Raw genomic sequence first — 25,789 nt, 5'->3', positions numbered from 1 at the left:
ATTTAGGAAGGTTAACCACAAAAACATTTTATTCAAAAACAAACATTACAAAATAACAATTCAAGCAATGAACACAATAAATGGAGAAGAACTGCTGGTTACTGATTACATATTGAATATTTCTGTAAGGACTACGCAGGATCTTTATGAAGACCTGTAGTACCAGTCAGACAGTGCACTACACCTACACCCTATTGTCACATATATACGGCAGTCCATCGACAGTAAAAGTTTAATTGCCGAAGTCTAATGTTTTTCTTTTGTTTCCTGGTTAGATCCCCTGAGGCAAACTCCTGAGATATTTACCTCTCATTTTGATGTCCGTTACCCAGCATGCACGGTGTGTCTCTCGCTTTAGAACCTCGGCACGATACTACTTTAAAGAATATTGTGGCACGATATATAGGAGATTATTTTTATGTTTGGCTACTGGCAAAATGGTACTGAATCACTAGTGGAGGCTGAACGTTGTCGTCCTGGTTTCTCGCGTTCTCCGGGTCCGCTGTGGCGGTGCATATAGGTGGCTTTGGAGAGCCTTAGCAGGTCACGTGATTTGTTCCAACAATCGCAGAACTGGAGGGTGTTAATCTGGCCGTGGGCCGTACAGTTTTTGGGGTCACACCTCCTCTGGGTCTTGCAGCCCCTCGGCTCCTCGTGGGGCGTCGGCGTTCTGTACACGCATGATGGGTTTATTGCACATCGGGCAAACGCTGCGGATCTCTAACCATTTCAGCAGGCACCTGCAAGTTACAATGAAAGATTTCTTTAAAAATATGGTTGCAAATGGAAAACTAGGTTTTTGCACTTTGGCATTTTGCTTGCCCATGCAAAAATTGCCACCACAATGCTAGGCTGTTGCTTGTAGTTTATGCTTAGGGGTCAAAAGTGTGCACAATAGTAAGAGTGATACTTAAAGGGTTATTTCATCCAAAAATTAAAATTCTGTCATTTATTACTCACCCTCATGTCGTTCCACACCTGTAAGATCTTCGTTTATCTTCGGAACACAAATGAAGATATTTTTCGTAACATCCGATGGCTCGAAACACTGCTTCATGAAGCTTCGGAGCTTTACGAATCTTTTGTTTCGAATCAGTGGTTCAGAGTGTGTATCAAACAGCCAAAGTCACGCCCCCCAGTGGTGAACCACTGAAATTTTGAAACACTTATGACGTAACGAAGCCTCGTTTACTGAAATCACTTGACTTTGGCAGTGTGATACACACTCGGAACCACTGATTCAAAACAAAAGATTCGTAAAGCTTCATGGAGCAGTGTTTTGAAATCGCCCATTGTTGAATAAAGTCATTATTTTGTTTTTTTGGCGCACAAAAAGTATTCTCGTCACTTCATAACATTAAGGTTGAACCACTGTAGTCACATGAACTGTTTTAAATACGTCTTTAGTACCTTTCTGAGCATTGAAAGTGTTAATTATCTTGCTGGCAATGGAGGCCTCACTGAGCCATCGAATTTTATTAAAAATATCTTAATTCGTGTTCTGAAGATGAACGAGGGTCTTACGGACTCTGGACTCTGATGCACGTTATAAGAGTTTATTATTCAAACATCTAAATTGCATTGCATTTTATATATATATATATATATATATATTTTTATTAATATAATTTTATTTTTATTTATATATAGGAGAATGTAAATGGACTTGACTTAGCATAAAATAGACATTATTTTATTTCATATATACTACTTTTCAGAAGTTTGGGGTCAGTACATTTTTTAATGTTTCTCATAGAGGCCTTTTATGCTTTTATGCATTTATTTAATCAAAAAATATAGTACAAAGAGTAATATTATCATTTAACTGCTTTCTATTTTATAATTTAGAATGTCATTTATTCCTGTGATGGCAAAGCTGAATTTTCAGCATCATTACTCAGTCTTTAGGGTCACATGACCCTTTAGAAATCATTCTAGTATGATTTGATGCTCAAAAAACTTTTCTTATTATCAACGTTGAAAACAGTTAATATTTTTGTGTAAACTGTGATTATTTCCTCGATATATTAGGGGGAGGCGTCATCAATATTTTGGGTCTGTTTTCCGACTGTTGTGTTTATTAGGAGTTCTCTAACATTGTGGCCTCAAATCGATAAATTAAAGCCACAAAACTTTAATTTTGATTTCCTGTTGTCATTAAAAATAAACGTGCAAAGACAGGTAATGTGTGAAACCGTGACTGATGTGTTTTCTGTGGAATTCTGGCATAAGTAAATTTGATGTCTCCTGTTAAGTAAACACTTGTTACAGTGGAACTCACTTCTTATGGAAGGTGTGTGAACACGGGCACACGCCCAGCTCGTCTCTGGTCTTGAATTCCTCTAGACACACGGCACAGGGCTGCTGTGACACAATATACAAAACAAATTTAGTGTCCCTTTCTTTTACTAATATAATCCAAACACTTCATCTGTTTAGCAGTAGGCTACAGGAATGCTGGCTGTAGCCTTGCCAACATTGTCCTTTTGTTTTGGTTTCAGTCACACTTTTTCCTACTGCATGAAGGGGCTGGAGTTCTACAGAAAATCACGTCTGGGCACCCATAATGCAGTTCACCAGGTGGTTGAGAGGACCAGAAAATCCTGCAGAGGTCTATTTGCATAATCAAGAATTTCAAGAGGTTTTTACTAATCAAATGAATACATCATAACCTAACTGAGCCTCGCTTGTGAAGGAATTTTTAATGTACTACTTGGGAGATATGAAATGCAGAACTATCTTTGATTCTGACACTTGTGTTCATAAATAGTTATTCTCAAGAAACGCTGCCAATGTAATCAACCAGATACTGAACTTAGTCACATAATTTGATATATTTAACCCTATTTAGTGTAGTAGTTTTTAAAACTCTATATGCAGAATTTCTGATTGTCCATGCATTTACTTATGCTGTGACATAATCCCTTTAAAAATAATGGTTTGAGCTTTCTGACGTCATACAAATTATAAAATGTAAAAATGTTCTTTTACAAAGAGCTCATGAAACTTACTCCCAATAGGCTCAGCTTCTTTCCTGCGCCTTTCAACACCACCTTTAAGAGAAAATAAAGAAAAATGACAATGTGTTGTTTAGTGTTAAATAATCGCCTCAATTAAAATTTTCCGAACAGCCCCTCATCAGCCGTTGATCGAACAAGCAGATAGCCATGCCCACAACTCACGCCATTGGTCGAGTCAGCGTCGTTGCGTATGACTGGACAGACCGATCGCTGTGGCGAATTTTCACATAAGGCCACAGAAACACTTACAGTTTGTAGTTTTCGAGAAAATTAACATATACACGGCGTACTTACAGTTGTTTCTACATTGGGATAGAATAAAGTATTTTAATAATCAAAAAGATACACATTTGATCGACCTCTACCAGGATAAAGCCACTGTAAGTAACTGAGAATTGAGAAGTGTGCTTTATGTATCGATTAATGTGTGTTTAATTGCAGTTTAGTCTAGGTGTTTCTCTTTACATGTTACATAGCACTTTCTATGAGTACAATTTGAAGTCTTAATGCTTTTTTAAAGAAGGTCATATGTTTTTATTGTGAATTTCATTACATATTTTAGATGAATTATTATCTGACATAAATTCAGAGGACCTTGACCAGCATTGTATGAAGGTAAGCACCTTCTTCAACCATTTTTTTAAAAGACAAAATTACTTTTCATGCCTTTCTGTAACATATTAATGGAAAATAGCACATCTTGTGTCATGCTTGCATTGTACCTATTTATATAAGCAAAGTATATCATGAAGGTCATCTGTTAGATTGGATTTCATCAAGACTCTGGCAAAGACTATGCTATATTTATATCTAACTGTATTGTTTTAGGCCCACCTCATTGTAGCTGTACTGCTCCCTTGTGCCTTGCTGTTTCAACCTGTAAAGAGAAGAGGAAAAAAAATGAAACAACACTTCTACGCTTCCTGAGTTCAACTGCAAAAACTGCTGTGGGTGGTGCAAAAGAGAGATGTTGTGATTGTGTAAATCATTTGCTGCAGCATTTCCTGTCAAACTCTCATATGCATATACAATACTTCTACAAAATATACTTATATACTAATTTATACTAATAATTTGTAAGTTATACTGTCATCTTGAAGTCTGACAAAGTCTTTAAATGTAAATTAAACTAATAATTAAATAAAATAGAATTTATTATTCATTAAATATGTGTGTGACTAGCTAACAGGGAACGTTCTCAAAGTTATGAACAAACGTTCTTCCAGTAATGTTAATAGAATGTTCATTCAAGGTTATCTGGTCTTTAAATATGTTATCACAACGTTAGCACAAAAACGTTATCTATACAGCATTCATGGAATTTTTTTCCCTGAAATGTTTTAGTTGGACGTCCGTCTGTTTTTTCTTAATGTTACTACTTGTTCAGAGAACATTCAGACGTAACATTCCCATAATGTTCACAGGATGGAATGTTCCCTTAGAAAACATTCAGAAATAATGTTTTTATAATTTAATGCCACGTTAGCAAAATGTTCTTATATATATATAACAAGAGAGAGAGAGACAGAGAAATGCACACTATTTAAAGTTCCAGACATATCTTTCTGTGTCTTTCTACATGTCGTTACAGGAGCACAACGCAACAAAGGACACATCTGATTTGTGTAACAGCGGTGCGGGTGTGGTGAGTGTGTTTGGGTTCTTGCCTGAACAGATAGCAGCAGAAGATTACACTGAGCATGAAGATGAACATGCCTATGCCCAGTACGATGACGTACACATTGAGCGGCAGACGGTAGATGTCTTCCTCTGACATATCACAGTCTGAATGCTGCAGCCCTAGACCACAGAGGCAGCCTACACACAAACACACACTTAAATCAGCAGTTTAAACCACACACAAGCAGGAAGAACACAGTTCTTCAGTACGCCCACTTTCAAGGGAATTTTTGCAAATTAGCTATGCAAAAAACAAATATGAACAACTGTGGATTGCCTCCAACAAACCACCATCTGGCCTTTTCGTGAAGCCATATGTGTGTTATAAGAGTATACCATTCATACTTTACTGTTATCTAACCATGTTAGTTCTTATCCATTCATATTCCCCAGTCAGTCAACGTACTGTAAGAGTTAAAGATTAACGCAGCGTCTGCAAGAATCCCCCTTAGTCTGAGTCTGTGGAACAATTCATCTAAGGTGCTTATATGTAGGGGCTTCCACAGAGATTATTGTAAGCTTGTGTCATTCTGATGGGGACGGTATGAAGAGATTTAATTTGTGCCATATGCACAGGCAACAATTATTATCATTATTAATACGTTTTGTCATATACAAAGGCAAAATATTTCATTCCTCTACAGTAATACAACTGAATACATTTTTGTTGAATTATTATTTTTATTATCATTCTTATGAATGATTATGACTGAATGAGTATGATATTTTTTATTGTATGAATGGAACTCAAAGAATGCCATCACTATGATACATTTTTGTATTCTGATCTATATTCTGATTAACACTTTATTCAGAAAAAGAGCTTTCTTCCTGTAGTTACACATATATTCCATGTATATTAAGCAGCATAACTATTATTTTAACACTGATGATAATTTATTTTTATTATCAATGTTGAAATAATAGTTTCTTGAGCATCAAATCACCATATTAGAATGATTTCTGAAGGATCATGTGACACTGAAGACTGGAGTAATGATGCTGAAAAATAAGCTTTGATCACAGGAATAAATTAAATTTAAAAATATATTCAAATAGAAAACCGTTTCAATTTAATATTTCACACTATTACAGTTTTACTGTATTTTTAATCAAATAAATGCAACCTTGGTGAGCATAAGAGACTTATTTCAAAAACATTTAAAAAATCTTACTGACCCCAAACTTTTGAATATATATATATTGGGAATCATATATATATATATATATATATATATGACCCAGAAATATTTAATTAATACATAAATATGCCAGCCATCTTATTTCCTTTATCTGGTTTAGGCAATCGGGTTGACGCGTTTACATGACATGATGTACACGTAATCAGAATCTGAGCAATTTCCGATAATCAGAAAGCATATTGTCTCTACGTACTGAGCATTACTGTCATTGAAACATTTGACTTGTTACAGGTTGATTCATGTTTTCATCTAAAAATAAAACTCTAGACATATCCGTTTTCAGAAGAGCAAAAGGCTGACAACATGCGGGTTGTTAAAAACAGTCTCAGCATAGCACGAATATTTCAACAATCTTGACAAGCTACTTTTGACCTTTCTGAATAGTTCCCTTTGACTTCTTCAGACTGGTTTCAACATCCTCAGCAGCGCTTCAGTGACTAATGCTGGGGGAAAAAAACAAACTCAAGTTCAGCTTGGACTTTTTCGCAAAGGCCACTCACCGTTACACCATTGGAATGGTTGCATGTAATCTGACTCCAAGCCCTGCTGCTGCAAACTCACTGCTTTTCTGGAACAGGCAATGCGGGGGCTGGAGGACACAACCGAAAACCAGATTCCAGCTTGACTTATTCCCGACAATTTGCCACTGTGCACCCTTCGTTGTTCCCGTAGGTCCAACGGGTCTAAAAACCAGCTCTTAAAATGATAGGGTGTGCTGTCTTGATTATAGTTCAATTATTCCTCCATTCATTCCACTCTTATGATGCCAGCATCGAAGAACAAAAGATTTCAATCACTCTTTGGCTCCGCTGATGTGAATATGCACAAGGTGCTTTGTTACAGAGACAAAGGGAGCATAATGTGCCCTTGATATTCTTCTTGTCTTTGAGAACGAGTCCATATGTGGCCGAATGGCACTTCAGATGTGATCTTCTTTGTGTTGTCACACACAAAAGTTAACAAATTCCTTGATAATTCCTGCGTCTGGTGGTTTAGTGAGCACTAAACATCCATATGTGCAGAATTGTGAACAACATACGATCCATCTACAGTCTTGGTTATCCCTCAAACCCTTTCGCAAAAGACTTTGGCATGCCTTTGAGTCTCTTGTCGGTTATTCCAGCAGTTCTTCCTTGACGTCGCTCTTGGCCTGCCTTGTTTTTTGAGGTATATCCCTTTATCGAAGAGCAGCCCCTTTAGAGAAGGAAGAGAACAGTATTTTCAAGCCGCTGGAGTGTTTATGTGTGTGTGTGCGCCTGTGTGGGGGAGTATTTTTTCTCTCCACCTAAAACCATCTGCTCTCTCAATCCTTCCATCAAAAAAGTAGACCAAAAAACGATTCGTCCCTCAGCTCATTTAACAAATATCCCAGCCAAAACGCAAGCATCTGGGGGTTATAGATGTGTGCTAGTGAGGCTGGCCAGTAATATTCTTCAGGAAGGCTCCTGCGTCTTTCCTGGCCGCACACATTCAGTTTGTAAACAGATCTGTGCTCATGTGATCCTGGTTTGCCTCGCAACTCTGTCCTCCAATCCCTCCCTCCCTTCCTGAGCGATTCCCCTCCTCCAATCCCTCACGCTCTCACTGCGCGACTGCAGTCACAGGATGGCCTCCTCTTCTTCTGTGTTCTGCAACATTTTAGAGGAAGTAACGCCACATGCATGCACTCTGCTGCAGAAAAGAGAAGCCGAAGGTGACAGACAAAACAAGTGAGAGTGAAAAAAGTGGGGCAGACTGCATGAGTGAAAGCAGTGACACGTATATGCAGAACATCAGATCAGTTGCAGATCATGTTTCTGTCTGACCTACTAAAGCACTGCCATGATGGAAGCCTGTTTATGTTCAAACACAGAATATAACTGTAGCTTTTAAACAGAGAAAGGGCGGAAAAAGAAACAACAGACTCAGGCGACCAACCCCCAACACTGGTGCGAGATTCTGCTCTAGAGACAACAGCTGCTGCTTGCCTAACAACCATGTGCTCCCTGTGTCTCTGTTTGTCGCACTCAGCAATCTTGATGACTTATCTGTGTGGTGCACAGTTCAGTTTCATGTCAACTAGATTATTTGCTGGTTATCTAAAGGCTGGAATATACTACACGACTTTTAAGATCTGAACAGATTTTAAAACACTGTATGTCACACACTTGCTGGCTTTGTAAATAGTTACAGAGGAAAAGCTGGGCATTATACACTAAACGACAGAGGATCACACAATACCAGACTTTCAAGTCATTACGATCACAACAAACTCATGCAGAAACACTTGCCTTGTTACTAGGAGATGCATGACAAATGAAAACAATAGGCTATGTGTTTTAAAATCGGCTCAAAATATCAAACATGTTTGATATCCTCCGAATGGATGGAATCAAACTTTGAAGCTAAAAAATTGGAGTCTGTGACCATCATCCACTACACAAATTTCTTTGAAATCTGTCAACTCAGATCTGCAGACTGGCTCTGACTTTCGGCGACTAGCGTCAACTTGTCCAGACTGTAAATTGGGGCAAAATCTCGGCAAAGGTTGTGTAGTGTAGTCCAGCCTTAACAAATCACTGGTTACATTTCATATAATTAAAATAAAATTAAATATATCTAATTTATCAGTTAGAGCGGGATGTTGGCTACATTTGTATAAGTGTTTGCATGTGTCTTGACAGCTACAGATAAAGCCACAATAAGTTTGTGGAGCAAACTTGTCAATCCATCTTGATGGATGATGCAGAGGAAACTCTGACCAATAAGAGGACAGTTTTACTCACATGTGACTTGCATAATCACATTTTGGTACACTTTGAAATGTTGCCTTGTGAAAGTGAACTGAACCAAGAAGAAAGTGCAACATTGTAACAAATTTAGTCCCCGTTTCGGAATCTACAGGTCTAAAAACAGCCTAAGTATGCCATCCACTGTCTTACAGGTGTTTCTTCCAGGGTTGTGATTGTTAACTAAAACTATTAAAGGGTTAATTCACCAAAAATGAAAATTCTGTCATTAATTACTCACCCTCATGTCGTCCCGAACCCATAAGACCTTCGTTCATCTTCAGAACACAGATATTTTTAATGAAATCCGAGAGCTTTCTGATCTCCCTATACACAGCAACATCATAACAAATTTCAAGGCCCAGAAAGGTACTAAAGACATCGTTACAATAGTCCATGTGACTGCAGCGGTTCAACATTAATGTTATAAAGCAACGAGAATACTTTTTGTGCACAAAAACAAAACAAAAATAATGACTTTATTCAACAATCTCTTCTATGTCAGTCTCCTACGCTGTTGACGTAGTGAATGCAGTGCAGGCTTCCTTGTTTACGTCCGAATGCCGGCTCAGTATTGGCCGACGCTGTACACATGAGCAGCACGACGTATGCGTGTGATGCTGATGCAGGAGCCGGCCAATAGCGTTCGGACGTAAACATAGAAGCTCTGCAATGCGTTCACTACATCAACAGCGTAGGAGACTGACATAGAAGAGAAGAGATTGTTGAATAAAGTCGTTATTTTTTGTTTTGTTTTTGCGCAAAAAAAGTATTCTTGTCAGTTCACAACATTAAGGTTAAACCACTGCAGTCACATGGACTATTTTAACAGTGTCTTCACTACCTTTCTGGACCTCAAAAGGTGCAATGACATTGCTGCCAATGCGTGGTTCAGATACCTCTCGAATTTCATCAACAATATCTAATTTGTGTTCTGAAGATGAACGAAGGTCTTACAGGTGTGGAACGACATGAGGGTGAGTAATTAATGACAGAAATTTCATTTTTGGGTGAACCAACCCTTTAAATGACCCTTTCGGTAATTAAACTAAAGTAAAATATAAATATCAATTGAAGAATGTACACTTAAGAAACTTAAATGAAAATTAATAATAATTCCTTGGCAAATAAATGAAATAAGTTTAAATTAAAACCGAAATACAAATAAAACTAAATAGAAATATTAAAATAAATAAATAAATAAAAATGACAAAAGCACATAATAAAATTACTAAACATTTATTAAAATTTAAATGAAAAGAAAAGCTAATTAAAAATAGTATTATATAAATAAATATTAACAGAGGTTTCTTCAATGTCCTTAATGTGATTATTATTCAAATTAACTTTCAGATTTAAATGTCTTGGAAACATTTTTTACTGTGCCTTCTTTTATTTTTTACAAATGTAGATTCGTTAGTACTTTTATTTGTACAAATGTATTCTAATGTAGAGAGAGATTTTATTGTTTATATATATATGTGTGTGTGTATGTATATATATATATATATAAACAAATAAAAAAAAATACTAATATATATGAAAAGTGTGTTAAGAGAGTCTTAGGCCCTGTCCCAAATGGCACCCTGAACACTGCGGTCTTCCTACAAGTCCGCACTTTCGTTAGGTAATGCTGCTTTGACTGTTGGGAAGAAGTCTGCTGCAGAGCTCAGCAAAAGTGTACATCAAGGGCGCATATCGGACGCAAAGTGTGCACTCATGTACACCCTTCTGAAACCTAAAATGACAAATTGGACACCCCACAATCTTGTGGACTTCACGATCATGCATACACGGTGACAATTGTAAGTCCATAGGTGCATATGAAGTGTAACATTTGGGACAGGGCCTTAGTTCTTGGACTGAAAAAGGTTACAGAAAGTTGCTGTGATGAAATGTGCTGTATAGTGGCCTCTTGTGGCACAAGGTGAAACTGCATTCTATTTAAAATCTTATGCTGAAAATAATTTTTTAATTTGTCATCTTCTCACATGAAGTTAAGGCTGACAGATACTAGAATTATCATTCATAGCTTTGGTTATATAATGTGATAAGTAATATGTAATTGAAATAACAATAATTAATGTGTTTGGATGGTTATAACAACATATAAAGCAATTTAGAAATATAGTAGGATTTCTAGTCAGGCCTGAAAAAAGATACATCTCAGACTCATACCTTACTATAATACACTGCCCATGCTTTCTTTTGAGCACTGCATGAAGAAGGAACACCACCATTCATGAATTCATTTTGGCTTGTGCTAGCTTTACTTTGTCTTTTTGTAAAGCCATTTTGGCCCACACTACAGCTAGCATTATCATATCCCCTGCCCAAATCACTTTGGCCAATATCAAGGCCAGCATTCACATAACCACTTTTGAAGCCTTTTTGGCCCACACTAAGGTCAGTGTTATCATAGACATGTCCATCTTGATTATTGTTAGCATTCATGCTACAATCTCCATTTTGTCCAGCGCTAACATCTTCACACTTTCTTAGACTCAGTGCAGGTTTGCACATGTGCCAGTCCCACAGCACCTTGTTCATGGTGTCCTGGCGACGAATCCCCAACAGTTTGTCTTCTTCAGTTTCAGGTTTATCATCATCATCATCACTATCATCTCCACATGAATGATCATGGAAGCTCTGAATCTCGCCGCTAATACCCTCAAAGTACTGCTTGATGCAAACCTTGGCGAAACTTTTGGCATGTTCTGTGCAAGTCTCATCAAACATCTTGCGCTCCGTGTCTACGTAGTGAGACCAGTATTTGGTTTTGAGGAAGGCGGCCTGGGTGAAGCAGGGCCGAATGGCTCTGATTAAAAATGCAACAATTGTGATGATCAACAAGAACAACCATCCAAAAGCCTGGAACATTTAGAATATAGACAAACAAATATGAATTAGTAACATTAGTATTTTCATCGTATGATATTTTAGTTAAAGTTTATCTTAAGTAATTCATGTTTTTCAAGGTTTTACCTAACTATAATAACCTTGATCTTGAAGCAGGAGCTCTCTTTTAGATTATGAGTAGTGTGATTATGACTTTTTTTTCATACTTTCTCCACATTTCTGTAGACTTCTAGAACTTTTGTGCTCTATATGTTACTTCTGAGTACTTTTCTGAGTTTAGGCGGCATTGAAACATGGAAAATACAATTTTAATGGAGTCTTACTACTACTTTGAATTAATATCAAGCATACAGTACCTGTGAAATACAGCGTATGTATCTGGCAGCGGCGTCTCTGGATAGAATGTGTTGGCCATCATATATGTGCTTGCATGGAATTTTGGCCAGCGTTCGTAAGAGTTCCTCTTGAGACAGTCCATATCCACTTACATTTTTGCCAAACTCGGACATATCCAGGTCCATACTGTAGGCACACAGGAAGCTTTTACCATCCATTAGAGTCACTGAGATCCAAACGGCTGGCGCGATGAGCGATCGCTGGGAAATGGATACACACATATAGCGCATGACCGTAGGGTCCTTCCTCCGCTGTCCTATTGGCCGTTTCCACTCCTCCGCCAGCATCGAGACATTGTTGTTCAGTACGAAACCCAAAAGGAAGAACCATATAGGTGGAATAACCAGCATACTGATCCCATAGGAGTAGTTATATTCAGGGATGCAGGGGCAGTTGAATTCAAAAGACGTGTATAGCTGAGCGCTAGCCAGGGCCATGATGCCACAAATGCCATTCATAAAAGACTCTTGGTTGGACTGGAGGATCTGGGCCATCATACGGAACTTATCCATTTTGATATGTTGGTTGGTCTATCCTGATATTAACTTGTGAGAGAAGAAAATTTGTTACTTAAAAGATCAACATTGATATTTCACATGCAAAATGTCTTTCATAAAAGCTTTTCTATCAAATTGGACTCTTACAGTCGACTGATGAACTGTATATAATAAGACCAAGTAAATAGGGTTACAACACAACATACAACTAAATCATTAAAAACAGTCTTAAATATAACATTGTGTGGGGAAGAATTACAAACAACAATCAGTCAGACAGATATCTTGCCCAGTCTACTTAGAGAATTTTGCAATGTTCAACCAAATATTCATCCGTCTCTGTGAACTCAACTGAAAAGAATTATAATTCACCTGTCAAAGCAGAGGATTTGTGTTATCTCTCTCTGACACACAAAACAACATCCGCACCTTCTTCCATGTGATGCAAACAATTCCCAGTTCATAGGCGGAGATTTGATTGATCTGTTGATCTTCCTTCCGTCTGTTTATATTTTTGTCCCTCCAAACATCATGATTTCAGTTTCAGTGCACAAAAGTCTTTGTGTTATTTGAAGTACACATAGCAGATTGCATGTATTTACATACCTGGTGTGGCTCAGAGCGCATGCAAAGGTATTGCCTCACCCTATTCAAATTGAATCTTCTGTGGGATCCAGCGCAGTTGCTGGAAAACTTTTTAAGTTTGATGAACACTGCAGTTATTAATTAAATAAATCATCCATATTTGCTACACTTGCTGTGTGTCAGCACTACATACTATGCATCGCTCTGCTAACAAAATGTGGCAAGACAAAAGTTGATTTAATGTAAAGTCAAGAGACGTGCTTAGATTTAAACGCAAATGTATTTAGGGTTGAGCTGAGAGTCAAAAATAATCAATTCCTAAGCTTTGAATTCAAGTCTTCTCCTTGGTTGGAGTCAATTCCACTATCAGCTCCATTGAAGGGCCTGACATAACAAAGGCCATGTTCATTGCCTCCATTACTAAACTATGACACATCCCAGAAAATGCTAATAGTGGGATTTTGATTCACCTCACTGTCTCGAATCTGTTCACCAATAAAGACTTGTTCATATTCATTGACTACTTGATTCTTTCTGTTGGTAACATCATTATACCTGTGCATGTTGGTGACCAGTAAGTCTTTTGGAGTATTATTTCTTTTTTTTTTCCAAAAGATTTACTCAAAAGATTTGTTCAAAAACAGTGCAACACCATAACATCACTAATAAGGTTAAGAGCACATTAGAGACAATCAAAGAGGTTACTATTTATAAATAGTAAGCACCACTAATTATACATGCAATAATGTTTTATTTCAATGACTACAAGTGATTCACACTATATTTTTCGTTCATACACAGCAATCGTACAAACTTGCATATATTTTTGCATGTAGAGGTATGTCACCGGTCTTAAAAAAGAGGAAGGGGTTGTACGACAGCATCAGGAAGCATGTAGTCACACTCGAACTCTGACAGTGTACATCCTGTGTGAGAAGCAAAAAAACCGAACAGAAAACAATTTCAACCATTTTCTTTTTTCAGCTTTACACCGAGACTCCGTTTTCTGTACTTAAAGGTGTGATAATGAGAGGTAAGTTATTTAATGATATTAAAGATGTGCATTAGGCAATAAAGGATAACATAAATGAAATAATATTTGACAATGACATACATGATTTCCACCGGAAGTATAGAGCAGTAATATATTACACTTGATTATTTCAAAAGCATCTCAATACTCAATAGTTACTTTATTCTTTATTGTCAATTATGATGTAGCTCATGGATTTTCAAATACTTTAATAGAGAAAATACAGCTTTGTGAAGAGGAAGTCATTTTTTTCCATTCACAGGATGGAGGACACATTTCTAAAGGTGTTTTTCGTTGTCGTCAGTCTGCTACTCTCAAAGGATCACAATGTCACTCACGACCAAGATGACGGCGTCACGGTGAGCATGCAAAACCATGAGCACTTACTTCTGAAAAAGAGGGCAAAGCTAGAACAAGGGGAGCACGTTGTTGCCATTGAAATGCCACATTCAAATCAGGAAGTGTCACAAAGTCATCGCAGTGTGCCAAGAAGAGAGGGGGATACGTCAGATGTTCAACAAATAAAGCCAAATGTCAAGACCACGGTGCTGCACGAGGAGCAAATGTCCCCAGTGGGAGAGCAAAATGACTTCCGCCAAAAGACATTTGCACCAGATGACCAGGAAATATTGGATATTGACAAAGACAAATGGACATTGCATATGCCAAAGGAAGGCCTAACACATGAACAAGTCAATGTGGACCAGTCAGGGTCTACTGTGGACCAGAACGTGTCTCAGAGGGATGCGACACAGCCGGAAAAGCCACAAAGCGGCCGGATTGACACCCATCATGAACATCAAGGTGATCGCGGATTAGTTGTGGACCAAAACATACCCACTTCAAGCCAAGGGTCGACAATGACAACTCAAGGGAAAAAATCTAGTGATCAAGAGGACACCTTCACCTGGTACTTTTGGAAGACACTCTCCTTGATTTCATTATTTCGTTTTTTGAAAAGGTTCATGAGAAAGGGTTTCAAACTGCAAAGGAAGATGCAATGCCAGAACATCTCATCTGAAATATCTAATATTGATAACGAGACATTAACTAGCTTCCATAACCAGTGTGTCTTGGTTCCACCCAGTCACAGATGGCAAACTTGTGAGTTTGTAGAGGGTTTTGTGAAGGACCTTCTGGAAACTGTGAGAAATAGGAGCACTGCAGGTTCGGACATGAAGATTGCGGACTTTGTTGGTGTTGGCAGCTTATACGAGCAATGGGCTTCAACGAAGAGCATAATGTGTGACTTACACATACCCATCATCCCACCAAAGCCATATAGCTTTGAGTTTGAGCTGTTGAAAGAAAGTAGAGGTTCTTCAACCATCCAGTACTTTTGCAAAATCAAGATGGTCAAAGGCGCAGCCAGTTCAACCACCTGCCCTTGCAGCAATTCCAACCTAGATGATGACGATATGTTGTGCCTTCTACATCCAGATAACAAAAAAGATGATCATGTAACTGAAAGTTACATCAATGGCCTTCTATGTGAAGAGAACAGCTCATATCTTGCAAAAACACATGTTGTGAAGTGGTTTAAAACAGCCATTAGGAAAGCATGGAAAGAGATCAGCCACAAATATGACTTTGAGCTAATATTCCAGAATAGGGAAAATCCTGAAAGTCTGAAAGTTCAGTTCAGGTCAGGGAAGACCATTCTGTTCAGCCTCACTCCCATTGTCAGGTTTAAAGACTCAGAGGTACATCTGATCTCCCATCTTTCCTCTACCATATTTTCTGATACCCACTGGCCCATATGTTTTACGCGCTATGAAAACGCTCTTCTTCAGCACGCAACCAAGACGCTTCCTGACAATGCATGCCATCTTCATTGTCTGCAGATCCTTTCCTTCCTACACAAACACCAAACTGGCCTGACTGGACCATGTGGGCTAAAAAGCGACCATTTGAAGAATGCACTGTTGTATCTTCTTGTCAACAGCCCCTCATCTTGGGACCCGGAGCAGATGGTTTTGAGGCTAAGTGATCTGCTGACTTTCCTCCTACAGAAACTCGAAGATAAAGCATTTGATCACGCTCTGGTTGGGAACCCTCTAATTCCTACTGAAATTGGACTTCCCGAAGAGTTCAGAGCAGGAAAGCCAATTAACTTGTTTCTGCCATTATTAAATGAGGAGTTGTACTTAAAAACCAAAACACACTTACAGGAGATGATTAAAAACATGCCTGTGCTGATATATGAATATGGATCAGTAAGAAGTGTTCTGTAAAAAGATATTGTATGTGCTGAAAAACCATTAAATCTTGTTTATTTTCAATATGCATTCAAATGTTTTCTCTTATGGTGGGGGAATCAGCAAATTCTGTTTATCACTTTAACTGGTCAAGGCATAACCACATTAATTATAACAGTGCCGTCCTATGATCCAACTTAAAACATCTGCCATCTGTAAAAGACATCCTCCTAGTAATCATCTGATTCCCAGAACAGCTCAAAGTCATCATGGCCAGCTAAAGAGAACTCATCAGGCATGGTCTCCTTTGGTGAAAGAAATGATGATGGTTCCCTTCCCATCTTCAAGTCCCAGGACTCACTGGTGATCATTGACTTACCTGTTAGAAACAGAAGAATTGTCAGCGAGAAAGCAATTTGAACAAATCAAACTTAATTTGGGAAACAAATTAAATTAATTCTGACCAGATGCTCTTGGAGGAGCAGGACATGTAGATGCACAGCAGTTACAGACAGAGGCATCACCATACAGCTCGGCCCACCTAAAGCACACAAATATCTATACTTACAGTCTTGGATTAATTTTAATAGTATTCGCTCTAAAAATCAACATGGTTCAGTAACAGGATATGCAAGGGAGATCGGAGCAGAAATTTTGCACATTTTGGGAATAAATTTGAGCTCAAACTCACTTCTTGGTTTTTGTGTTATACGTGCATGACTTGGCACTAGGTGTAGGAGTCTCTGGTCCAAAGTCAAACTCGCAATGCATAAACATGGTCTATCAAGGGAAGAGTTAAAAAAAAAAAAAAAAAAAAAAAAAAAAACACAGTCAACAAGACAAGTGTATTAAACATGAAACTTTTTTTTTTTTTTTTTTTTTACCTTTTTGGACATTGGCTGGGAAACCATGTTTTTAAACAGAAAAGCGGTCATACAAAGTCTCACGGTCATCTTGTTAGCACTGGTGTAGAACTTTGTCAGAGCGCTGTTCTTACTGTCCACCAGGCATCTATACAGAGAAAGTTGGAACGAAACAAACTCCAATCATTTTTTCTTCTGTTACAACATATAGCTAACAGAGCTACACGATCAATCATTAAAAGATCGTGACCTCAATTCAAACACCCACGTGATTTTATTCCTAAGTGACAAAGAGTCGCCGATGTCTATTAACCTTTGACAAGTACGATCACAGCAAACATTCAAACATGCATTGGCACTGCCGCTGAACCAGAGAGAGCAGTTGTCATGTACAGGTATGAAACAGCTTCAAACAGTATAATTTCAGTGTTACAAGCATTCAAATTAATCACAGAAGTACTGGGATAAGTTTGGATATAAACACTGATGTCTAAGGTAGCGATCAAAATAGAGTAAATCACCTATTGAAAGTATCCTTACGCTAGTAGGTGGCAACAAGTGACAAACTATCTGCCATTCAATAATTCAAGATCACACACACTCTGATTGATCCAGTAATGAAACAAGTCGTTAAATCATTTTTTTTTTAAAAAAAAAGAACTTGTTAAATTTTAAATGGACTGCAGCAGTTATCATTTTGTCAGAACCTCTAGTAAATTACATGTTACCTTGTTTAGTTTATCCAGAATTGTGCAGCTCTATGAAACCTAAACTAGAGTCGACCTTAAATGGCATTCAGTTAACAGAAAACCCAACTCAACATGCTTAGTTTGAGTTAACATGTAGATGGCATATTTACCCATAATTTTCTGCCACAGAATATTTATCCGTCGACAAAGGGCTTGGGGAGGAAGTGACAAAACAACTGTTCAGATACAGCCGTTTGCTTGTTTCCGTGCTGGCACCTTTAGCTTCAAAGCATATGGGTTTGCCAAGGACAAAGCTCTGGCCAACCGGAAGAGCGTTCCAAGACACTGAGGGAAGAGGGAAGGGGAGGGAAAAAATTAAATCAGTTTACACAAGCAATTCAGTACAAACTAACCTCTATCAACAGAATCTGAGGCATAACAGTGATCACAAAATATAATTTTGACCAGTCCCAAACAAACATCTGTGAGCAACTTGGAAGTGAACATGGCAAAAGTTTGGAGAATTTGAAAGCAGAAATGTGGAGCTAATTATAAAAGCACTTAAACAGCTCAATAAACAAAAACGTTTGTATTATGAGCTGTACAGCAGATTTGTGTTGTCAAGTTATAAAATGACCTCACACAGAAAGGGTACACAACTGACAATTCTCCCCCAAGTGCCTCACTGTAACCCAAACTTTTGCACGCACACACGTATGCACGCAATAAGTTTAAATTAGAATTGTAAAGGAACTTACAGGTACGCAATTTTCGAATACACAAATACTTAAAAAAAAAAAAAAAAAAAAAGGATTTACAACATACCATCCAGTGCAGCAAGTGTGGTCCCTGATCGACTTTGTAGTGGCCTGTACAAGGTTCCACCTGCTATGTGGGGTAAGAATCCTACCGCATAAGAGCGATGGAACCTTAAAATTAAGTTTACAAAACAAAAAAGCCGCTCAATTAAACTGAGTGCACTTAACGCTTCAAAATAACCACATAGAAGTTAAAAAACACTTTACTTTGTGTAGCTACATCGAATAGGCACAGTAAACGGCAGCTCCCTCACAATCAGCTCTGTGGCGACTGGCAAAGGCCTATAGTAGAGTGTGTTCGTGTAAGTCACACGATTGGCATCCTCCTGAAATAAAACGACATATCACATCACCAGAAGTGTCACTGACAGGGGGTGGAGGGGAGTAGTAATGAAAACACCGTCACCCACCCCTCGTTTTATGCCACATCCTTTCAGATAGTACAGAAAGTAATAGTGAGTATTCGTGGCTTTATTGACAGCACACGTTCCCAGCTTTAAGTTTTTCCATGCGCTGGGGTTGGTAAACACACTTTTCAGCACTCTCACGTGAATCCGGTCCAGGTAACACATCACCTCAACCATCTTCGGCGCAGCAGCGGAGACAGATTGCGCACGTTTCCCAGCGGCTGTTTTGGGCAGAAGTATTGACTTGACCAGCGGAGGCACCGGCCTACTGCCGCTTTCTGGGGTGAAGAGTCCTTTGTGTAGCATAGATGCTGGTATTCGTACCGACTCCGGTAGTTTTAGCGGCCCGTTAGCTTGTTCTGAGCCCGATAAACCGGTCTTGACTTGTGGTATAAATCCATCACTGTAATCATCATCATCTGCGCTTAGCGTGAAACTTTCCATCGAGTCCCAGTCCTCCTCCGGATCAATGTCAGTGTCACCACCTTCAAAATTCAGCGAGTATACTAAATGATTAGAGCTGAGAAAAACAATAAGAAGACTGTTCAGCCACATCCTCTGCTATTTCGTGTGACCGTTCCTGTGCTTAATTACTTTTCTGAGGCTGTCCAGCCATCTCAACACATTTGTAGTGTCAGTGTGACAAGAATCACCTGCTGTTAATTGGCTCAAACCTGAAGAAGCTCCACCAAAAACAGGTAAAGTTTGGCGTCTGCTGGATAAAGCTGGTATTGCATGTAGAAAACGCATCGCAAGAGTAAGAAAAAAGAACACCTGCTAAGACTTCATCTCTTCTTTTTCAATTGTAAAAAAATAAATAAAAAAAAAATGGTTGAGTTTGAGCTCACACTGGCTTCATATTAAACCAAAATATTTACTTCATACAGGAAACTTTTTTCCTGTTCTGCTGCCTCCTGTTAGTTTTTCTCAGTCGTTTTGGCACATTTTTCAAAACAGTCTTAACATTCTCTAAATGTAAGAACTCTGTTGCATGTCTGCAAAATGTAGTGCTTCAAAACATAGCTATTGTGTAAGTAAATTGGCCAATGTCACCAAAATAAAAAATGTTTTTGTCAGAGCCAAACTGGTCAAAATGTTTAGATGTTTTGTTTTCACCATGGAAATATTTGTTATACAAACTTAATGTTTTTTCTCTTTTTTGTTGACACAAGAATGTCAGTTTTTGTCTAGCTGAATGTTCTTGTGTATCACACTGAGCTTTTTAGATACAGATTTTAACAGCTGGTAAAAATTTACTGGGAAAAGTAAATGCTGTAGTACACAAAAAGAAAATGAACATTTTTATTTATACAGTAGCCTACATTTATTTTGTAAAAATGTGTGACAGTTGCTTGTTCATTTTTACACATTCTATTGTCTTCCCCTAACACCACCACACATTCTTACATATCTTCCTATTGCTCTTTCGCGACAAGCAACTGAGAATTTTCAGTTTACATGGAACACATTTCAATTTAGCAGACATTAAAAACTTTGACATTAAACTCAGACATTAAAAACCTATACTGTTCACAGAGATCTAAATCTCATTCAAGAATTGTGCCAAAGCTCAGGAGTTTATTTGACAAGTGATCTAACCAATCATAACGCCGAAATCCGCCATTTTGTCCGACAAAGCAGTCAGGGGAATTAGCAGATTAAGGTCGGTGGACTTCAACTTGAAAAATGGTGTGTGCTGACGTCTTTCCGCGTTTGAAACAACATTCCTTCTCATGTTCATTCATGTTTATTTGATGCTATAATAAATGAACAAGTAGGAAGAGATGATCTGTCACGACACATTAAAGAGCCATAAGACAGTTTTTATTGTTCCAATTTCTTTAAAAAAAATACACAAAAGCCGGGTCAAGTTTTTAACGTCAATTTGATGTTTTTTTTCCGACATCAATTGGACATCAGTGTGTGGACGTCAAATTGACATAAAAAAATTGACGTCAATTTGATGGGGTTTTTTTCGACATCAGTGTGTGGATGTCAAATTGGCGTCAAAAAATTGACGTCAATTTGATGGGGTTTTTTTCCCGACATCAATTGGACATCAGTGTGTGGACGTCTAATTTACGCCAATTTGATGTTTTTTTGACATCAATTGGACATCAGTGTGTGGACGTCAAATGGATGTCAAGTTTTTGACGTCAATTTGATGTTTTTTTTTCGACATCAATTGAACATCAGTGTGTGGACGTCAAATTGACATAAAAAAATTGCTGTCAATTTGATGGGTTTTTTTCGATATCAATTGGACATCAGTGTGTGGACGTCAAATGGATGTCAAGTTTTTGACGTCAATATGACATTTTTTTTTTCCAACATCAATTGGACATCAGTGTGTGGACGTCAATTTGATGGGGTTTTTTTTAATGTCAATTGGACATCAGTGAATGGATATCAACAATGTCCAACAGCGTTTTTGAAAATCTACTTACCCCACCTTTAAAGCAACTTGTACACTTTAACAGTTTTGTATTATCAGAATGGCAGTGGCTAAATGCATTTTATATTGTACTAGGCAGATGCGTGTTTTTTATTGTGGCAACTTGCTTGTTGACTTTATCCTGCTGGTGTGGATTACTTGGAAGATATAGTGAGGATTACTGATCTAGGTGGTTATCCATGCTTGTTTAGAGAGCTTTAATTATTTTGTGGATTGCTACAGTATGTTAGTATGAGTGATATAACGTACATGAATTACCCGTAGCAGATCTATACAGGTGGAGCTGGGGAAGGTGGAGGGTTTCTGAAAGTGTGCTGTACTGCTAAGGCAAATGCTACTCATGTATTTGAAGACTGAGCATGCAAGCTCATTGGCTACTAATACAGCAGAAACCAATCATCTGTGTCCTATAAATAATGATGTGATTACGAGCAGTTGAGTTAAGGACCTATTAGTCTGCGCATTTAGAGTTTCATGATAGAACTTTGTATTTTTCTTTCATTGCATTGCTTTTGTGTCGTTATTTTGGTGGTCGAAAGAATATCACTGTGTGGATGTCAAATGGACGTCAAATTTTTGAAGTCAGTTTGATTTGCATTTTTGACCCGTTTTTTGTCATCAATTTGATATTTTTTTCAACATCAATTGGAAATCAGTGTGTGGATGTCAAATGGACGTCAATTTGACATCCACACACTGATGCCCAATTGATGTCGGAAAAAAAAACATCAAATTGATGTCAATTTTTTGAAACCAACAATTAATCAGATTGTTTTATAAACCAAAAACATTGTTAACCTTTTTTATTTACCTTTTTTTTTTGTCATTTTTTTTTGTAAAGTTGTAAATGTTTCATATTTAAAAAAAAAAAAATATATATATATATATATATATATATATATATTTAATTGTATTGTATTTGTAAAATTTTATTTAATTATTTCTTTTTCATTTTGTATTATCTTGAGTTCTTTTTCTAAATAAAACCTTTTATATTTAATTTGTTTGAATGGATTGTCATTTATGAGAACCTGTTATATTTAAGTGAAAAGAATCCTTTAGACATTATTTTGTTGTCTATAACATGTATATATATAGTCATTCATTAGCTGTGTATTTGATGACTAGTCTATTCTTGGGCTGCCGTTAAACGTCTATTAAATTTTCACTGACAACCCAAATTAAGCCTTGTTTTAGCCTAGACCCATATTCACTGTCTATTAGACATAAATATGTAGTTCAATAGCGGTCTAATTGATGACTAGTCTTTTAGACATAAAATTGCTTGCTGGGGAGTTAAACCCCCCCTATAACAGTACTGCGTAGAGGGAGAATAAGAGAAATAGAGGAGGACATGGGGAGGAGGAGGGATGCTGGAAGAATTGTCGCTGGGATGACGCAGTGACTGCTGCTTATATACGCTCGTAATGATGATTGACAGGACTGAATGTTTATGCTCCTCCCGAACCTACGTTTGGAACTACATAAATAGAAAAAAATAAATTTCTCAAATAGTGTAATAAATGTCTTAATTTTAGTTTGAACAGGTCTTAAAATTAAGAAAAGACGAGGTGTATTCACCCTGCTGAGGGGGATGTGATCAAAGCCTGGAGTGGAGCTCCTCTGGATCCACTCCTGGTTTTCCATTCCCGCTTAGCTTGGGAGAAGTGCATGTCAGGCTACGGCTGAGGTAGAACTATTTCAGCTAGCATGGACACACTTATAATCAGGGCCTAAAATTAACACTCGCCAAGCGCCAAATGCAAGTAAAAACCGGCACTGGCGAGTATATGAAACCAGCTGGCATTTTTATAAATTGTAATACATGTACGTGAACAAATGTGAACGACTCTCAGGACTGTTGACAGGCCAGCGCGGCAATCGTAACGAAAGTTTTGACAAGAAGACTCGAAAGGGAGCTAATTTTTCACGCGCACTGTGTGTGTAAAGTTTTGTGCGCCAGTGGGTGATCAGATTCCAAAGCGCTCGCCCACACAGCCGAGAGACAGCGCGGCGCGCGCGAATACCGAGCTCTCTTACATGTCTTTTTGCAATTTAATGGACAAATTCACACGAAATTGTCAAAAAATAGCGAGTATCCTAGTAAACATAGTCGGTTATGTCTTAAGTGAACGTTATAGTTTACGCGTGTGTGCAAGTGTCCACCATCAGTATATTATCTTTGCATTCGCTCTTAAAGTGACAGTAGCCTAGTTTTTAATGTTAATCAAACAACAAAGGACATAAAAAATCACTCACTGCTCTTGACTGAATAACTTTTGTAAATTTATAATCAGTTTTATTAAGGATAAAGAATGTTTAATTTATACAGTGAAGATTATGCAGTGTTTTTGCTTACTTTATTATATATCTTTATTTGCTTACTTTATTATATTTCTGTACCTGAAAACTACTGTTAGACCTACCTGAAAAACTTGAAAAGCATTAATTAATTTGTATCTTTATTACATAGGTTTTTTTTTTTTTTTTTTTGTGCTTTTGCTTGTTTGATTATTTGTTATTGTTGTATTACTGTTTGTCTTTAATAATGTTTTAAATTATATTAGTAGGCTAGTAATTTTAGCTGTCATATCGATGTTGTGAATTTTCACTGGCTGGCCTACCTAAAAATTAAAAAAAAGTTGTGTAGATGGTTGATTATTTGTCAAGGTAAATATAATTTTTTCATAGATTTAAGTGTCGGTCAAAGGAATATGACTTGGCCTGAAAAAAAATTCAGTCAGAAGAATTTTTTTTTGTTTTCACTTTAATGTGTCTTTTCCATTTTAGTTTCAAACAGCCCCCTAATGAGTTATCCTTTCCTTCGCTCCCTGTCAGTTTGTTCCTATGGATACTGATTTATTAGAGTATTCTGTTCAGGTGTGTCTTCGTTTCTCCCTTTGTTCAGATCTGTATTTAAGCCTTCAGTTTTCAGCTCTCTTCTGTCCTGGATTGATCCTGTTTGAGTTAAAGTGGTTGTGTAGTGTCTTGTATGTGTTTTGAGTTATAAGGATCTCCTTTGTTGTGTGTTTTATTACAGCCACCAAACCTGTGACATTTACTTCAACATGTTTTTTTTGTTGTTGTTTTTTAATTTAAGCATTTTAATATGTTTGAAGAACCAACAAATAACAGGACATGAGGTGACATACTAGAGTACATGCATTAATGCATCATATTATATAATATGATAATAAAAATTACAAAATGCCTTAGTTCAGTTACTCTGCCAGGCTGTAAAGCATAAACAATGAAAAGTAATTTAAAATACTAAAAAAAATAGAATATCTATAGCTCTGATATTGTTCATTTACAATTATTTACAGTTTTTATGATAAATATTTAAACTGACTGAGCTGTGTCGCATCTATATTTCAAATTTGTGACTGAAAGAAGCTCAGTGAAAGTTAAATCACACAATTCATGTACCATTTTAAAAACCAATAAGCTACAAGTTTTATCAACATACACTTGTTTCATATATTTTGGGCTTGGGAACCTTGGGGGTTTGGAACCTCGAGGGGTTGTTCACCCTCGTCCAAAAACCTTACAAAAGTTGATTGCATGTACTAGCTTGTTGCGAAGTGTGTTGATATTGCTGTATTTGGGAAGAATTAATCTGCCAAAACAGGTCTGGGCCTCTGGCAAACGGTCATCTGGATCAGGACCGTCTGACTGACAAATCGTCAGAGGGCGCTTTGAGAAACCTCCCACAGGTACACGGTCTGTTCCATACAAGAACACTGAAGAAAAATAGAGCGGGCAGTAAAGTTAACATTTCTTAAATGTCCAAATGATGCAAAAAAGAAAAGAAAAAATTCATATGTTCAAGTTAAAGCTTACTCAGAAATCTCTTCTTATTCTCTTCAGAGAACTCAAAGAAAACAGTCCAGAAGTTCTTGATAAGCTCATCAGAGGCAGAACATCTTTCATAGGAAGCCAACTGAAGATGAAGCAGAAAAAGTCTTAAATACTAAATGTTAAATGCTTGTTAGAAATTTGCAAGTTTTGCAAATACATTTACCGTTTGAAGCTCCTGCCATTCATATTTAGGGGAGCCTTGGAGAAGCTCCTGGAGTTCCTCAGGGTGGAACATGCTCCAGATATCGAGTGGACAGCCCTTAGAGAAACCACTTGAAAAATGCTTGAACTGATTCTTCACGGACTTGTTGAAAACAAAGTCGACATACAAATCCACATACTTCTGTCTGCAAGATAGATAGATAGACAAACAGATGGATAGATAGACAGACAGATGATAAATAGATAGATAGGTCTATAGAACGATTGACTGATTGATAGAGACAGATAGACAGATA

The 25,789-nt window shown here is 37.5% G+C and overlaps 5 protein-coding genes across 7 annotated transcripts in view; 1 reads left to right on the top strand and 4 right to left on the bottom strand.

Moving 5' to 3' along the window:
* Position 1: 1 nt before the first annotated feature.
* On the bottom strand, positions 2-7,475 carry zgc:175214 (uncharacterized protein LOC557610 homolog). The gene is made up of 6 exons (XM_051887427.1): positions 6,403-7,475; positions 4,688-4,838; positions 3,855-3,897; positions 3,012-3,053; positions 2,282-2,364; positions 2-740 (listed from the first exon to the last, which is right to left on the bottom strand). Exons 1-6 carry the CDS (start codon positions 6,425-6,427, stop codon positions 617-619), a joined length of 468 nt encoding a protein of 155 aa, XP_051743387.1. The 5' UTR covers positions 6,428-7,475; the 3' UTR covers positions 2-616.
* Positions 7,476-9,643: 2,168 nt separating this feature from the next.
* Positions 9,644-13,483, bottom strand: LOC127508436 (calcium homeostasis modulator protein 1). Of its 2 annotated transcripts, XM_051886382.1 has the most exons (3): positions 12,795-13,483; positions 11,886-12,470; positions 9,644-11,541 (listed from the first exon to the last, which is right to left on the bottom strand). In XM_051886382.1, the coding sequence occupies exons 2-3, from the start codon at positions 12,435-12,437 to the stop codon at positions 10,843-10,845; spliced, it is 1,251 nt and encodes a 416-aa protein (XP_051742342.1). In that variant the 5' UTR covers positions 12,438-12,470; positions 12,795-13,483; the 3' UTR covers positions 9,644-10,842. The 2 variants fall into 2 exon arrangements, with proteins under 2 accessions (XP_051742342.1, XP_051742433.1); XM_051886473.1 differs by having other exon boundaries at positions 11,886-13,483.
* A 261-nt stretch (positions 13,484-13,744) lies between these two features.
* Positions 13,745-16,322, top strand: LOC127508201 (inositol 1,4,5-trisphosphate receptor-interacting protein). Its single transcript, XM_051885981.1, has 2 exons — positions 13,745-14,040; positions 14,303-16,322. The coding sequence occupies exon 2, from the start codon at positions 14,304-14,306 to the stop codon at positions 16,272-16,274; it is 1,971 nt and encodes a 656-aa protein (XP_051741941.1). The 5' UTR covers positions 13,745-14,040; position 14,303; the 3' UTR covers positions 16,275-16,322.
* On the bottom strand, positions 16,297-19,981 carry zp3c (zona pellucida glycoprotein 3c). The gene is made up of 8 exons (XM_051886067.1): positions 19,019-19,981; positions 18,816-18,934; positions 18,616-18,719; positions 17,961-18,135; positions 17,123-17,249; positions 16,930-17,018; positions 16,703-16,779; positions 16,297-16,617 (listed from the first exon to the last, which is right to left on the bottom strand). The coding sequence occupies exons 1-8, from the start codon at positions 19,568-19,570 to the stop codon at positions 16,469-16,471; spliced, it is 1,392 nt and encodes a 463-aa protein (XP_051742027.1). The 5' UTR covers positions 19,571-19,981; the 3' UTR covers positions 16,297-16,468.
* A 4,560-nt stretch (positions 19,982-24,541) lies between these two features.
* Positions 24,542-25,789, bottom strand: part of LOC127501281 (probable E3 ubiquitin-protein ligase HERC4) — a 29,649-nt gene continuing 28,401 nt past the window's right edge. For both annotated transcript variants that reach the window (XM_051873588.1, XM_051874397.1), the window contains exons 23-25: positions 25,495-25,678; positions 25,314-25,413; positions 24,542-25,213 (exon numbers count right to left, since the gene is read on the bottom strand). In XM_051873588.1, the coding sequence (XP_051729548.1) occupies positions 24,999-25,213; positions 25,314-25,413; positions 25,495-25,678 (499 nt within the window). In that variant the 3' untranslated portion in view covers positions 24,542-24,998. The remainder of the gene's footprint in view (positions 25,214-25,313; positions 25,414-25,494; positions 25,679-25,789) is intronic.

The sequence above is a fragment of the Ctenopharyngodon idella genome, chromosome 1, assembly GCF_019924925.1.
Source record: "Ctenopharyngodon idella isolate HZGC_01 chromosome 1, HZGC01, whole genome shotgun sequence".
NCBI classification, from domain to species: Eukaryota; Metazoa; Chordata; class Actinopteri; order Cypriniformes; family Xenocyprididae; genus Ctenopharyngodon; species Ctenopharyngodon idella.
This window is presented reverse-complemented; position numbering and strand designations above follow the sequence as displayed.

What these genes read in the sequence shown, in the direction of transcription:
- zgc:175214 (XM_051887427.1), bottom strand. Translation starts at nt 6,427, where the DNA reads ATGCAACCATTCCAATGGTGTAACG. An exon ending in TTCTGCTGCTATCTGTTCAG is followed by an intron (nt 3,898 to 4,687) that starts GCAAGAACCCAA and finishes TTCTCTTTACAG; the next exon opens with GTTGAAACAGCAAGGCACAA. An exon ending in AGAAGCTGAGCCTATTGGGA is followed by an intron (nt 2,365 to 3,011) that starts GTAAGTTTCATG and finishes ATTGTGTCACAG; the next exon opens with CAGCCCTGTGCCGTGTGTCT.
- LOC127508436 (XM_051886473.1), bottom strand. Translation starts at nt 12,437, where the DNA reads ATGGATAAGTTCCGTATGATGGCCCAGATCCTCCAGTCCAACCAAGAG. An exon ending in ACATACGCTGTATTTCACAG is followed by an intron (nt 11,542 to 11,885) that starts GTACTGTATGCT and finishes TAAATGTTCCAG; the next exon opens with GCTTTTGGATGGTTGTTCTT.
- LOC127508201 (XM_051885981.1), top strand. Translation starts at nt 14,304, where the DNA reads ATGGAGGACACATTTCTAAAGGTGTTTTTCGTTGTCGTCAGTCTGCTA.
- zp3c (XM_051886067.1), bottom strand. Translation starts at nt 19,570, where the DNA reads ATGTGGCTGAACAGTCTTCTTATTGTTTTTCTCAGCTCTAATCATTTA. An exon ending in GATGTGGCATAAAACGAGGG is followed by an intron (nt 18,935 to 19,018) that starts GTGGGTGACGGT and finishes GTTTTATTTCAG; the next exon opens with GAGGATGCCAATCGTGTGAC. An exon ending in CACACTTGCTGCACTGGATG is followed by an intron (nt 18,136 to 18,615) that starts GTATGTTGTAAA and finishes CTCTTCCCTCAG; the next exon opens with TGTCTTGGAACGCTCTTCCG.